The sequence below is a fragment of the Apteryx mantelli genome, chromosome 2 (genome assembly GCF_036417845.1).
Source record: "Apteryx mantelli isolate bAptMan1 chromosome 2, bAptMan1.hap1, whole genome shotgun sequence".
Classification (NCBI taxonomy): Eukaryota; Metazoa; Chordata; class Aves; order Apterygiformes; family Apterygidae; genus Apteryx; species Apteryx mantelli.
In genome coordinates this window covers 169031694-169046163 of record NC_089979.1, presented here as the reverse complement: position 1 = coordinate 169046163, position 14470 = coordinate 169031694, and the positions used below count along the sequence as shown (strand labels likewise).

General features: G+C 47.9%; 1 protein-coding gene across 1 annotated transcript in view; it reads left to right on the top strand.

Moving 5' to 3' along the window:
- LOC136991351 (obscurin-like) overlaps positions 1-14470 on the top strand; it is a 146012-nt gene that overhangs the window by 9589 nt on the left and 121953 nt on the right. Inside the window, 2 exon segments of the mRNA XM_067292218.1 lie at positions 586-855; positions 1075-1338. Coding sequence (XP_067148319.1) covers positions 586-855; positions 1075-1338 — 534 coding nt within the window.

Here is a 14470-nt window from a genome sequence, read left to right as displayed (position 1 = left end):
CTTTACTGTCCCCAACAGCAGAGCATCATAAAGTCCAGCCAAAGAAAGGAAGGTGCTGTGCAGTGCAGTGGCAGGGAGACACACAGGCTAGGGTTCATCTCCTTTCTCCTCAGACATCCACACAAGATGTCTACAGCTGGGATGCACCCCCTCAGCTCTCTTTGGAGTCAGCGGAGAGGAACGGTTGCTAGTAGGTCAGAATTCGTCCGACCTATTGAAACATCTACTTCAGGATGAGATGAATCACGCCCTGGATTCGTTTAACTCCACTGTCTGTGTCTCCAGGGACGGAAGAGACAAAGGTGGATGGGGCTTATGCCTCTACAGATTTTTTTATCTAGTCAGGCAAATGAAGCTCTGATGTGAAAGAACAGATGATCTCATTTGGTAAAAGATGAGAAAGAAAGAAAGGCAAAACCAAAGCCTGTTTAAGGCACTGTTATTGCTCTACAGAATAATATTAATAATAACAAAATTCCATGTCAGAGGAATCTCCCTAAGTTTCCACATCTCTGGTTTGTCTCACACCATGTTCACACCATGTCTCAAAGACATGCTCCTAAGTGTTTTCTTCCTTTCCATCAGCTCCCCGAGTGGTGAAATTCATTACGAGTCTCAACAGCGTGGTCTCTGAAGAAGGAAAAGAGGCTGTGTTCAAGTGTACTGTCTCTCCCAGTGATGCTGTGGTTACATGGCACAGGAATGGTGTCAAGATTGAAGCCAGCAAGAAGTATGTGATCTCGCAGAGTGACACCAACCACAGCCTGACGATCACTGATCTGACGGTGGAAGACGCAGCTGAAATCTCTGCCAATGCTGAGGGTGTAGAAAGCAGTGCCAACCTCAGGGTGCGAGGTAAGAGACAATAATGTCCCTTTGACAGGCTATCACTGATGCTGTGATCTCTGCTTTATATGGCCTTCCCCTTGACGGATTATATTCGTAGTAGGGGATTGCTGCTTTCAGTTTATTAAATAAAGATGCCCAGAATGCATGGGCCACTATTTTAATTCCTCCCGATAGCCCGTTTTCTGGATCCTGCACGTTTTTGCTAATATCTTTCTCCTTTGGCAGAGGCCCCAGTCTCATTCAAGAAGAAACTGGAGCCCAGAACAGTTGAAGAGAGGGACACAGTGATCCTGGAGGTTGAGCTGACCAAGGCTGCAGAGGTGAAGTGGATGAGGAACAAAACTGTGCTGAAGCCCAGTGAAAACATAGAGATCAAAGCTGAGGGAACGAAGCATATCCTCGTGGTTAAGAACATCTCCTTCGCAGAAAGGGGCTTCTACTGCTGTGAGAGTCCTGATGACAAGACCCAAGCCAAGATCAATGTGGAAAGTAAGTTGAACGGTTTCCCATTCTGTAATTCCCCTGGATAGGGTTTGGAGATGGATTCTGGTCTCTTCCATGACAATTACCCGTCAAATGACTGAGAGAAGGTGGAAGCAAGGGCAGTACAAAAGGAACAACTGGCTGCTTTTTGTTGCCTCCATCTCATTGCACCAGCTTTCAGTCATGCTGTCGACCATTAAGCCTCCTAGCTCATTCTTCTCCCTCCTCTGAAATTTCTCCCTCTCTGGTTGACTCTGTTTTCTCCATCTTAGGGCTTTTAGCAAGCCATTCCCTGTTCAGCCATCTGTTGCCCTAATTCTCCTCTGTAAAGCACCTCTTTCAGAATGTCTCTTTATAGTCAGTCAGGGTTAGAAAAACTACAAGAGCAAATCTTCTATCCGTGGGTGCTGCCCTTTCAAGTAAACGAATGGTCTCTTGGCTGTAGCTCTGTACTTGTATCCTCTTTCCTACATCCTTTTGTCATGTTTGTTACAGGATAAATGAAGACAGGATTTAAGCACTTAAGGGCTCTCTAATTTTGTCTTTAAAGCCCCTGCCACCAATTGGTGCTGTCTAAGTCATAAATAATAGGTAAGGAAGGACTTGATAACAGACTTCAAGTACCTAAAAGGCTGTTGTAAAGTGGAAGGGAACAATCTGTTCTCCATGCGGAAATAATGACAGGAAATAATGGGCTTCAATTGCAATGAGAAGGATCCAGGTTGTACAGTAAAAAAGCTTTCTGTTGGTTGGATGACTGAATAGAATCATCTGAAGAGGTTTTGGAGCCTCCATCATGGGCTTAAGAAAAGGTTAGTGAAATATCTGTCTGGAATTACATAAAGAGCTGAGCATGTCCCAGAGCAGGGGAGAAGGGCTGGATGATCTTTCTAGGTCTTTCCAGCCTCATGTTTTTGTGATTTTTTTTTTTTTTTTTGGATGGTGTGAGTACATACCTTTACACAAGATGAAGAGACTGATTTGATGCATTGGTTCAGATCTTTGTTTTAGATTTTCATCAGTGCACAGAGGTCTAGGGCAAGGTTAAAATAGGTTAAGTTCTGAGTAATTGTGACTTTGCACTGAAATAATGGGGAATTTTTGGATTTGGGTGATTCAGCATCATCTTTTTGTTGTTTTGGATGTGGTTAGACCCAGATGAACAGGAATCTGAGCCCAGGAAAATATAAGCAAAAACTTCTGCAAAGTAAGCAAACTCTTGTAACTCATCTCTAATCTGCTTAGCTCTAGAATAGCCTTATGGTTCCCCTCTCTAAGATTTCTTGTACATACCGACTGCTTAATTTTAACTCCTGCTGCAGGACTTCTCGTGAAATAATTGGTAAGAGTCTCTCATGAGGCTGGAATCTTTGCCGTTGTCCTTTGCTTCGTGACTCTGTGCAGCTGCATGTGCCCTATAGCTAAAAGCTGCTTTTCCTCGAGGACACCTGTGATTTCCTGTCATTCCTCAAGTTAATCCACCTTAGTCTTTCTGCTAGTACAGATGTATTTTGGTTATGCCCCTGCTGTGAAGTGTCTTTCTCTACTGGCTATTTGAGGAACCACGGGGGACTGAGATCCTGATTTAGAACTAGACTTAGGCTTACTGTTTCTGTTAAATGGGATGAACTGGGATTGTAGAGCGTAGAGCAGTGTAGCACTTCCATGTTCACAATGTCTTACTCCATCCTCTTTCACGTGTTGCACCCCAAAGCATTTTTTCAGACTCTGGGTGATATCCAGTTTCCTCCCAGCAAGGTGTTTCATCACCACTAGCTGTAGCTTCAGTTACTCCTGTTTGTAGGCACTGGCTGTTGCTATAGCCAAGTGTAAAAATGAAAGTGATGGAAGAGTGTTTGTACAGAAAGGAATTGGTTAATCCTGATTGCTACCAACAGTGTTTTACACTGTTTTGGATAAGGTGAGTCGTGTAAGCATAAATGGGTATCTGACTCTGGTTTAGAAACTTCCCACTCTGAGGGAGGAAGGGGGAATTGGTACCAGATCATTCTGGGTCTTGTGCTTCCCAGACTTTCTTATCCCTTATGCTTAGTGTCACTATAAAAGGTAGCTCCACTGATCGACTGAGACTGTTTTGTGCAGTGACTGAAACTCAAGGTGATCTGAGATGAACCGTGAACACCTCATTGCATCAGGGAATGTTCCTGTCTAATTAATTTTGTGTCGGGGACAAAGAAGTCCACGGTAATGGGCAAAAGAGATTCTTTTTGTGGATGCAACAGGAAAGGTGGCCATATGCAAGAATATCATTAGAACATATGCATTCTATATCCAAGTCCTCCAGAGCTCTCGCTCTGCTTTACAGCACAAGCAAAACTCTAAAAAGTATGAGTTTAAAATTATGTTCCATTTTTTGGCATTTAAGCCCATGGCCTATTTTTTTTAGATGAATACATAAGAGCTTATATTGAGGTCAGCAGAAGCTTTTTAAATGCTCACAATCTGGGGAACTGGGCTACTATTACTTGGTGCTTGGGTTTGGACTGAGAAGCCTGATTTTAGATGACCTTTTTTTAAACACCAGACTGGACTGATACTCTTTGGCTTGAGCCTGCGTACAGTGCTAGGTAAACAAGGAATAATTATGTGAAATTATGTTGATTTACTCCAGTATAAAAGATGCTCAATCAAAAAATAAGGCTCTGTCCTGATCTTAGGATGTCAGGAGAGCCTAAAAACAACTGAGCTGATCAAACCAACAGCCTGTCTGTGTGAATACTTTATTTTCAACTGTGACAAGGAGGAGATGTTTGAGGAAGGCTTCAGTATGTAAGTCATGGGTAAAGTGATCCTTCCTCTGATATACCTATAAACATTCAGCAGGGAAAAGCATAATTAGGTTAGTTAATTATAGCAGAAATTATACTGAGAACATGGGTATGAAATTTCAAATCCCTTGACATGAAATACAGTCTATTAAATCCGGTAAAAATTCCATCATTCCCCAACTGTCTGCTACTTTATAAAAGACAGACCTTTGCAAAAATGATTTTTTTTCAGTCCTATATACAATACAAGCTGAGGCTATGCCTAGGAGGTAACTTACTGAGTTAGGAATTGCTATTTATTTACTTGACGTTTTTGAAAATCACTTTCCCTTCCTCTCCAGAATAACTGCAGTTTGATCCGCAGCCCATTCACTGTTTGAAAGGTTGGAATATCTGTTAACCGAGATGAAAGGTTAGACTGTCACAGGTAGACTGTGTTTAGTTTGGTGAGCAAGGTAACCGGGAAGGGTTAGGGACCGGCTGCTAACTGAGATGAGAAATCGGGAATGGATGCAACTTCAAAGAGAAAAGCCGGGAGAGTTGGTGTCTTAGTTCGGGAAGGAAAGAACGAGCTTCTTCCCGCATTTGTGAGGTTCCAAACACGTTCTTGGGGCAAATTTGTGCTTATGCAGTTGAGGCCCGGGAGGGGACCGTGAACGGGGAGCCAGTGTGGTTTCCTTGGGAGAGGAGTTGGATAGGATCCCGCATGTGGAAGAATGGTTAAGTGAAAAGGGGCATGATCTCTTAGAAGTGAGCAATCCTGTCTTCACGATGGAGGGAGGATCCCACGGCTGTGTGAACTGTCCTTGAACATTCCTAGACCATTACAAAAGGGGAAGGCAAGTAGTGGTAAACAAGTCAAGGAGGGGGCCGACAAGCCCCTTCACGTGAACAGCAACTTTGCACCAATCATGTATTCGCTTTAGGCGCGTGAACAGAGACTGTAAACCAATCATACAGCTGTTGCTAGCGCATGCTCTATCGCCTGTCTATATATACTCTGTGTAAGCTCTAATAAAGGGAGAACGACCATACTCATATTGAGACTCATCGTTACTCCGGGCCCGTCCCCCCACTCCGACATCTGGTAGCAGAGGATGGTTTACTTCCGTGACTACCGATAAGAGCTCCGAGACTGCGGTAAGCAGCGAGAGGACGGGAGTGGGGATTGTACGGCTGAGAGGAGTGCTGGTTGTATGCCGCTAGCCAACCGGACACTGGTCTTCGGGGTCGCTCCCCGCCTCTCAGGAAGCAGCAATGGAGGCTGATGCTGCTGCCACCTTGCTCGCCGGGATACTCTCTAAGAGAGGGATTGACGCCCCGGAAAAGCAGTTGCACCGATTGATTAAGCTAGGGCAAAAATGGGGTCATTTTTCCGACACCCATATGCTATTTTCCGTATCGGAATGGCGAGATTTCGGAGAGACAATGTGGCAGAAGACGATTGGGGGAGGCGAGAAGGAGGAGAGGGCAATAAGAGCTGTTTGCGCACTTTGGAACACCGTACTAGAGACTTTAACGGCAGTGTGCCGGTCCGTCGGGGAGGCACTGCAAAGGGTGCGGGAGAACTCTGAGGGGGAGGCATCGTCAGCGCCGTCACCTGCTGCGTCCCAGAAAGCGGAGGTTTCCTCAGAGCCGGCCGGTCCGAGCTCCGAGGCGAACGCGGAAGTGCACCCGGAGGAGGCTCAAAGAGGGGCGGTGGCCACGCCCCTTGCTGACCTCATAGACTCGGGCGGGAAGGAGTGCCGACCCCCTCCTAGCGCTCCTCCCCCGCCGCTGCCTAGCAACAGTCCCCTGTACCCACCGTTGCCGCTGCCTGTGCCACCTCAGCGGCCGCCTCTACCCTCCTTCAACGAGACCACCCGCTCACGCCAGACTCCATCAGAGCACCCCCCACTGCTTTCGTCCAGCGAGTCTTCGGGGGACAACACGCCTGGCACCAGAAATAAAGTACCGCCGTCACCAGAAGAAACCGTAAGAGTGCTACAGGAGCTATCGGAACGCCTGAAAAAAGTGGAGCTGCAGGCGCAAGAGAAAGAGGGAGGAGTACCTCCCTGCTTAATGAATCCCCTCGCCGGACCTCCAAGGGAGTCCTGCTGGAGTGGTATTATCAAGGACGCTATAATAGAAGGACAATGGAAGCCTGTCGCGGGGTCCGAGGGCCCCACAGCACTGGCGTTCCCCGTGCTACAACAGAATGGTCAGGAGAAATGGGAACCACATGACTGGAAAATTTTACAACAAGCCGCCAAGGGTTGGGAGCCTGTAAGGCTCCGGCGGGGGCGACGCCTGGACTCCCGGCAGGAACAGATACACAAACACAAGGCACACTAAGGTCAATGCTGAGCGTTTATTACCTCTGCGTCTGAGCGGGGGTTCCCCAGCGATTTCCCGATCGAGGCAATAAAGGAGCGGGAGAGTCCCTGGCACCGCTGAGCGTCGGTCCATGGCGAAGAACACCGGGGGGGGCACTATACGTGGGTTTTGTGTACTACACACATGCGCAGTGGGCACATTGAGCTCATCGCTAGTCTCGAGTCAAAGCCCAGGTGCACACCACACTGGCACAGGCCCAGCTACATGGCTATGGGTCAACATGTCCTGTTGATGCTCCTTTTCCCACGGAACGGTCTGGCTAGCTTCCATCGCCTATCTCCTCGACATTCTTCCGCACTTTCCCATACACTCCACCCCTGCGATGGAGAGCTGGTTACAGGCCATTCCAGTCTTCAGAAGGGCGTGTGGTATGAGGGCAAGGGAATTTACAAAGTAATGAAATCAAAACATAACATAATATAATGCGAAAGATAAACAAGAGTTCTCCTTGTATGAGGTGGCCCGGCCATCCCCTTAGGGAGCCAAACCAATTAGCCAGCCAGGCATCTCCGCCATTCTGCCAGGTATGTTGGATAATGCTCTGTAAGTGGCTGATATCAGTCTCAGTAGATGCTGATTCTTCAGTGATGGTAAAGCAGCACATCCCGGCAAAGTCAGGACATCCATGGTTGTAACACAGTAGGAGATAGTCAATCACTAGATGGTCTTGCAGTGTTTCTTGCCGTACTGCTCCCAACTCTTTATTTAAAAGAGGCAATGGCTCTAGATGTCCAATTTAAGCCTTGAGCTAAAGCACAGACAACATGCTCTAACCGTTTACAATCATGCGCCACCACCCCCGGGATCCCAACTAGGCTTAGCAATAGGCCTAGGGCTTCCGCATGAGAAAATAAACTTACATGGAGGTTACAAATGGCATCTAGGATATGTCACGGGGTCCTTCGCTGCTCCATCATAAAGGGAAGGATGCTTAGAGTAACACAATCTACAGTGCATGGGCCACCTGTGGCGTTGGCTGGCACATATGTATATGCTGTAGTGACACACAGAAGGAACCAACCTAAGGGTAGTATAATGTGAGCAGATGCATAAGCAATATTTATAGTGTCATTACAAATTAACTGTGTATTGGTTACATACCGCAGAACAGAGGTAGCATTTACAAAGCGAAAGCAAATATATGCTTTAGACATGTTAGCTATACAAAAAGAGTAAGTCCAAGGTGTCATCTTTTGGGAAACAATACCCAAATTGTATGAATTCATGGGAGTAACAGAAATACCCTTTTTTTGTATATAACTCTGTAGTACCATGAGTGGAGCTGGTACACCTATGTAACACATGGTTAAGACATCATCCACTGATCGTCCTCCTGCAATACAGAAAGCAGAGAGGTTAGCTGATCTTTGTGTGAGCCAAATCCATGTATTTACATGGGAAGCTGGATGGTCTTGTAGATTAACGGCATCTGTCGTGGTCAACAAGAGGCAACATCTCAACAGTAGCTTACAGATGCCGGCGTGATAACCTGTTGATGGGAAGATAGAAAGGCATAGTATCACCATCAGGAAGAACTAGAGCAGTGGCTCCTGGACCATCTGCTAGAACAGTGCCAGGCCGCTTTTCCTTTTGAGGAGTTAGTATCCACACACTGGCTAAAGAGTGTGTTGAGGGTGTTTGCTGAACTTGAGGCACTCCGGCACTGTGGATCAGAATTCCTCGCAGTATCGGTGCTCCCTGTGCAATATTCACTGGCGTGGATACGGATACCTGGAAAGATAAATCTTGAGAAGAGGTCAATAAGAGTGGGGCTATTTGGACAGGTATCAAAGGTGTAAACAGCCATACACACTGTGAAGGGCAGTCAAGTCTTAAATGTAAGCTTATAACCCTTTGTTCAGTAATCGTGAGTTGCTCCGGTGTATAGAATTCTACCTCCCCGGAGGCGAGTATGCAGGGGGCAATTCCCCCTTCCATTACGGATATCCGAGCAGGAGTTGCTAGAGTCGGTTTGGCTTGTACTCGCTCATAGGGAGTAAGCATTCCAACACGCCTGTTGTTAAGCATAAACAGCGCTTGTGGGAGCATGCTCATCCACCCCCTTAAGGTTTGCGTGGTGGTAAGCTTTCGAATTTGTTCTTTTAGCAGGCCATTCATTCTCTCTATTAATCCACTATCTTGAGGGTGGTATGGTATATGCAAGACCCAGGTGATCCCCAAGTCCTTTGCCCATTCTTGTACTACATGGCCTGCAAAGTGGGTACCTTGGTCACTCTGTATTTCTTTTGGTATACCATAAGTATACATGAGCTGCTCTAAGCCCCGTACAGTAGAGGATTGATTCGCATGGGAGGTAGGATATGCATACATAAGGCCTGTGTAAGTGTCTGCAGCAGTCGATATATACTTTCGCCCCTGTGAGGGGGGTAACGGGCCTACATAATCTACCTGCCAGGTCGCAAAGGGTTGTTCGCCTCGCTTGATGCGACCATATGTGCTGGTGAAAGGCACTTTTGTTATCTTCATACAAACGGGACAGTTAGCACGGGCTGTCTTATACCAATGTAGGGCTAACATGGGATGGCCTTGTGATAGATCCCAAGCCTGAGCTGTGATGGGGCCACGATGCCCTGATCGTTCATGCGCTTGCCAAGCTTGCTTTAACTCTGAGGGAGTTGCCATCTGGTCGACTGCTGTATTATGCTGAGTTTCGAGGGTCTCCTGCTTCTGATGGGCATCGACATGTCGCACAGACACAGCTTTAGTTTGCACAATGTCCCAAATCCTTTCCCACAAGGGGCTCCCCCAGAGTTCCTTATCATGTATCTTCCACTGTGCAGCGGCCCATGTTGGTAACCAGGTTCGCAGACCCTTGTATACTACCCAGCTATCCGTATAGAGGTAGCGTGCATCTCCCTCATCGAGAGCTATAGCTGCAGCCTTTAGTTCAGCCCACTGACTTGAGTATCCCGTTCCTGAGGCAAAACAGATAGTATCTGTGGCAGGATTATATGCTACAGAGCGCCACACTCGCTCTCCTGCCCAGGAATACACCGCACTGCCATCAGAAAACCAGGCCCACTCTCGTTGCTCAGGAGATAACGTCTCAAAAGGAGGGGCCTCTTGGACAGGCGATGGCTCTATTGGGGGAGCAAGGGGGGGCAGCCCCTCTGGCTCTGACAAGAGAGGCACGTGCTCAAAACGTACCTCCCCTAACAAGGTTGCATGCGGGGTGCTCATGTCCTTTCTCCCTGCCTTAAACCGGGCTTGTAAATAGTGTTTCCATTTCCACTGAGTTGCAGCTTGGGCCACCCCCACATGGGCCCTGATGGTATCATCTGTCACCCATGCCTGAATGGGGATGGGGGTGTGTACGGTCACCGGGTCACGTCCTGTAACTCGTTCGGTATCCTGCAAAGCCCACACCACAGCCAAGAGCTGTTTTTCTAAAGGTGTATAATTTGCTGTGGCCCCTTGCAGGGAACGGGACCAGAAACCTATAGGTTCCCGCCTTGCGTGGGCACATTGCTGCCACAACCCCCAAGACACCGTATCCCCCATGACCGTTACCTCCAGCTCGAAAGGTCGTCCCTCATATGGAGTGAATAGTTCGCAATGTTGGACCACCGCCTCCTTGCACAGGTCGAAGGCTTGCTGGTGTTCTTTAGTCCGTTGCCACTGGCTACTTTTTTTGGTCAAACGCTGTAGCGGCCGCATTAAATATGCTAAGTGGGGTATAAAGGTCCTCCAGAACCCCAAAAGGCCCAAAAAAGCTTGTAGTTGTCTCACAGTAGTGGGGACAGGGTACTGTTGAATGGTATTGCGCACTTTCTCAGGGATAGCTTTCGTCTGCCCCCTCCAGACTATCCCTAAGAATTGCACACTGATGTCTGGCCCCTGTACCTTCTTAGGGTTTACAGCCCACCCCCGCTCCTGTAGGGTCTGTACCAGCAATGATAACTGCTCACGGACTTGTTCTTCAGAAGGTCCCATTATCAAAATATCATCGATATAATGATGGATGGTACACTCTGTAAGTGGGGGGGGAAGATCAGCTGAGATCATCTGGTGGCAAATAGTGGGGCTATGTTTATAGCCCTGAGGAAGGACTTGAAATGTATATTGCTTATTATCCCATGTAAACGCAAATTGGTCTTGCGATTGCGGGGATATAGCGATAGAGAAGAATGCATTTGCCAAATCAATGACAGCTTTCCATTCTTGCAGATGTTTCCCTATGCCTTCCAGCAGAGTTACCATGTCAGGTACTACGGCTGCTAATGGTGGGGCGACTTTATTTAGCTCCCTATAATCCACAGTCATACGCCATGAGCCATCAGGCTTCCGAACAGGCCAAATAGGACTATTGAAAGCCGACAGGGCAGGGCGTATTATTTGGGTATGCAATAAAGCATCTATAGTTTCCTGAATTTCCTGTTCCCCACCAGGAATTCTGTATTGCTTCACTTGCACTACAGTGGGGGGAACCGGTAGATCCACTGGGTCCCATTTTGGATACCCTCTAATCAAAGTAATGGATCGCAACTGCGGTAACGCAGAACTTTTTCCAAAGGAGAACAATCCTTACAGGGTCTGAATATCTCTGCCCAGTAGCACATCGATCCCCAAGATACACTCGTGAATCAGTGCTAATAAAACAGTGGCAGAAAATGGGGGGGTTTTGCCAATTGCTAACGTAACTACAGCCTGTCTCGCCGGGGTGGCTGATCCTCCCAACCCACATATATGGGTAGTGGCCTTCCCCGGAGCTACCGCACTATGTAGTGCAGTAGCTTCTGCCCCAGTATCTACTAAAGCAAGCACAGCAATTTCTCCTCCAGAGCGCCAGCGAATTCGCAAGGGTACATAAGGGCATCGGTCCCCCCGATGGTAAGCCGCAACTGACGCTCGTATTGCAGGGGACCCGCCTCCCCCTCATTGTCTTTTGGCCGGCAGCTTCCACGCTGTGGCTGGAGCAGGGGGGGCGGTAGGCTGTGTTCGATATTGCTGATTAGCAGGTAGCCGCTGCCACCGCTTGAATAAGTCAGCAGTAGAAAGACCATTTATCTCATCACGTAATACCCTTGCCTGCAGCAAATCAGTCCACATCTGCCGCCTCGTTACCTTTCCACTCAATTTAGTAGTCCCTGCCAATTTTCTTCCTTTGGAATTCCGAACTGCTCTCGCTTGCTTAGTATCTGGTTCACCAACAAGTGTCAAATCCCTTATATTGTGTATTAAAGCCCCCACTGTTCCAGTTGCAGGCATTACTATGCCAAATAGTAAGGGCTTTAAGGCACTTGGAGCCCCCCTTAATAACTGGGTCTTCATCTGCCGCGTTATTTCCACACCGTCCGGTCCTTCTCCATCTGCTAATCCGATTGCTACCCCTAGCCGCCGCAACACGTTGATCCCTTCCTCCAAAGTACGCCACGCTCCCACTGTGGCGACTAACTCATCGGTGGACGGATAAGCACCTAGCACAGCAGCACATAACCATTGATATAATGTTGGAGCTACAATAATATTTCCTGCCCCGTCCCACGGAGCAGTTAATTGGGTAAGATAATACTGAACTTGAGCATCGGTTGATAAGGGGCTCATTAAATTCAGCTCCTCTCTTACGAGACTAAGCGATCCGGCACCTGCATCCCATGCTCTCACTAACCAGGCTAACAAAGACTCCCCGTGCTGCTGCTGGAAAGCAGTTAAAAACTCACGCAATTCCTTCGGGGTATACGTCCTAGATTGCTCCACTGTATTCCCATCTACTTGCCTCTCCCCCTTCAGTTGCACAAGAGGTCAGACCTGGGGAGTAGCCGATTCTCCTTCTAATCCAAATTCAATCTCCGAGTCAGATGAAGTACTCCAAATATTACCATCCCACTCCTCTGGGTCCCAGGAAGGTCTAGTTATTATTGCTCTCACCTGTGCAACTGTAGCTGGGGTTTTACCATAGCGCACACGGCGCTTGTTAGCCATTCGTAAAGCTAATCGCTCTACCCTATGGGTTAATTCCTGACTCTTTTCAGCTTGGCTCGTGATCAACTCCTGTGCTACCGCCCTCGCATCACGCAAATCTCCATTCTCCTTCTCCAGATCTTTTACTCGTTGCTGCAAAGATGATACCTCATTATCTAAGGCTCGAATGCCCGTCAACAGCGCCCACCCTAATTGTCCGGCGAGCTTCCGAGCTGCTTCCGAAGCAGCACGAAAGGGCATAGCCTGTAAAGCGGATTCAACCGCCTTCGGGGTAACATTTTCCCCCTGTGCCAACTCTGGCCAGTCCTGGGGGACTGCCAGAGCGGCAAGCAATGCAGCTACCGGCCCCCACCGCTCAGTCTGGGGCCATCCTGGCAGCCGCAGGCGAGCAGTCCCTCCGTGGCTCTCGCCCTCCCCCTTCGCTCTCCTTGGCCACGGCATTGTCGTTTGTGTATCCTGCCGACTACGCCAGTTGTAAGGCTCCGGCGGGGGCGACGCCTGGACTCCCGGCAGGAACAGATACACAAACACAAGGCACACTAAGGTCAATGCTGAGCGTTTATTACCTCTGCGTCTGAGCGGGGGTTCCCCAGCGATTTCCCGATCGAGGCAATAAAGGAGCGGGAGAGTCCCTGGCACCGCTGAGCGTCGGTCCATGGCGAAGAACACCGGGGGGGGCACTATACGTGGGTTTTGTGTACTACACACATGCGCAGTGGGCACATTGAGCTCATCGCTAGTCTCGAGTCAAAGCCCAGGTGCACACCACACTGGCACAGGCCCAGCTACATGGCTATGGGTCAACATGTCCTGTTGATGCTCCTTTTCCCACGGAACGGTCTGGCTAGCTTCCATCGCCTATCTCCTCGACATTCTTCCGCACTTTCCCATACACATGCATATTTGGCCCTGTGATAAATTAATACCTAATGTAGATATAAGTGTATGTATTTATTCGTGTCCACACAATTCCTCAAAGCACTGTGTGTCCGTATTTTGTTTCAGCACTTGCAACTTTCATAAATAAAGAGAAAACTGGAGGAATTATCAGAGTCATCACTGGAAAACAGGCTGAATTTGTTTCTGAGACCTCTGAAGCCAACATCATGGTTAAGTGGTACAAAGATGGCAAAGAAATCACAGCAAGCAAGAAATTCACTTTGGAAGATAAGGGCAAACTGCATAGGCTTGTGGCTTCAGCTGTGGCGAAAGAAGATGAGGGAACATACACCTGCAAAACTGGAGATGACACTCTTATTTTTGATTTAAAAGTCTCAGGTAAGTTCATGATCAAAATTTGGGATCAGGTTGTATTACACACTCAGGACTTGGCTCATTATACCTGTTACTTCTTAGATTACCAGTTTTTGGGGCCAGGATTGCATAGTACTATTTCAGAGGCTCTAACCCTATTCAAATCCACAATGCAGGCAAATAATATAACCATGCTGTTATGTATTCAGGTCAGCTCAAGGCTTTACTAGGGTTGGATTCATGACTCAAACCACCTCACTTGTTGGACAGGCTGAGAGCCATGTCTGGCCTGTATTCTTTCAGTTTAACAATTGCTCCACCATTTACGCTGTCTTTGAACCTCCTGACTGAAGTGGTACTAAAGTCTTACCGTGAAAGTCCTGTGTCCTCCTTTGACAAGCTTAACTTCTGATGCAGACAGTCAAGTACCTCCTGTTATTCCTAAAGGACACTGTGATCTCTGAGACAGCTACGTATGCTCCCTTAGGTACTGCAAGTGAAGCCATTAGCTGATGGCACGTGCCCATCAGCATAAAGCACGTGTAAAGCACGTGCCTATCAGGTCAAGTCCAAAAGGGAAATGCCTGCCACTGATGTATTCCAGTGCAGGACAGAGCCGGAGTATAAGATGGCACAAGAAATTCTTTGAAATGCAGTATCTGTGAAATTCAGCTGATTCAATTTGCGTAGCCTGGTGGGAACCTCTCCTCTAAAAGTAGTGTTCTGGCTTACGTTTTCAGCCTAATTTTTACCAAGTCTTAAGATACACATTGAAA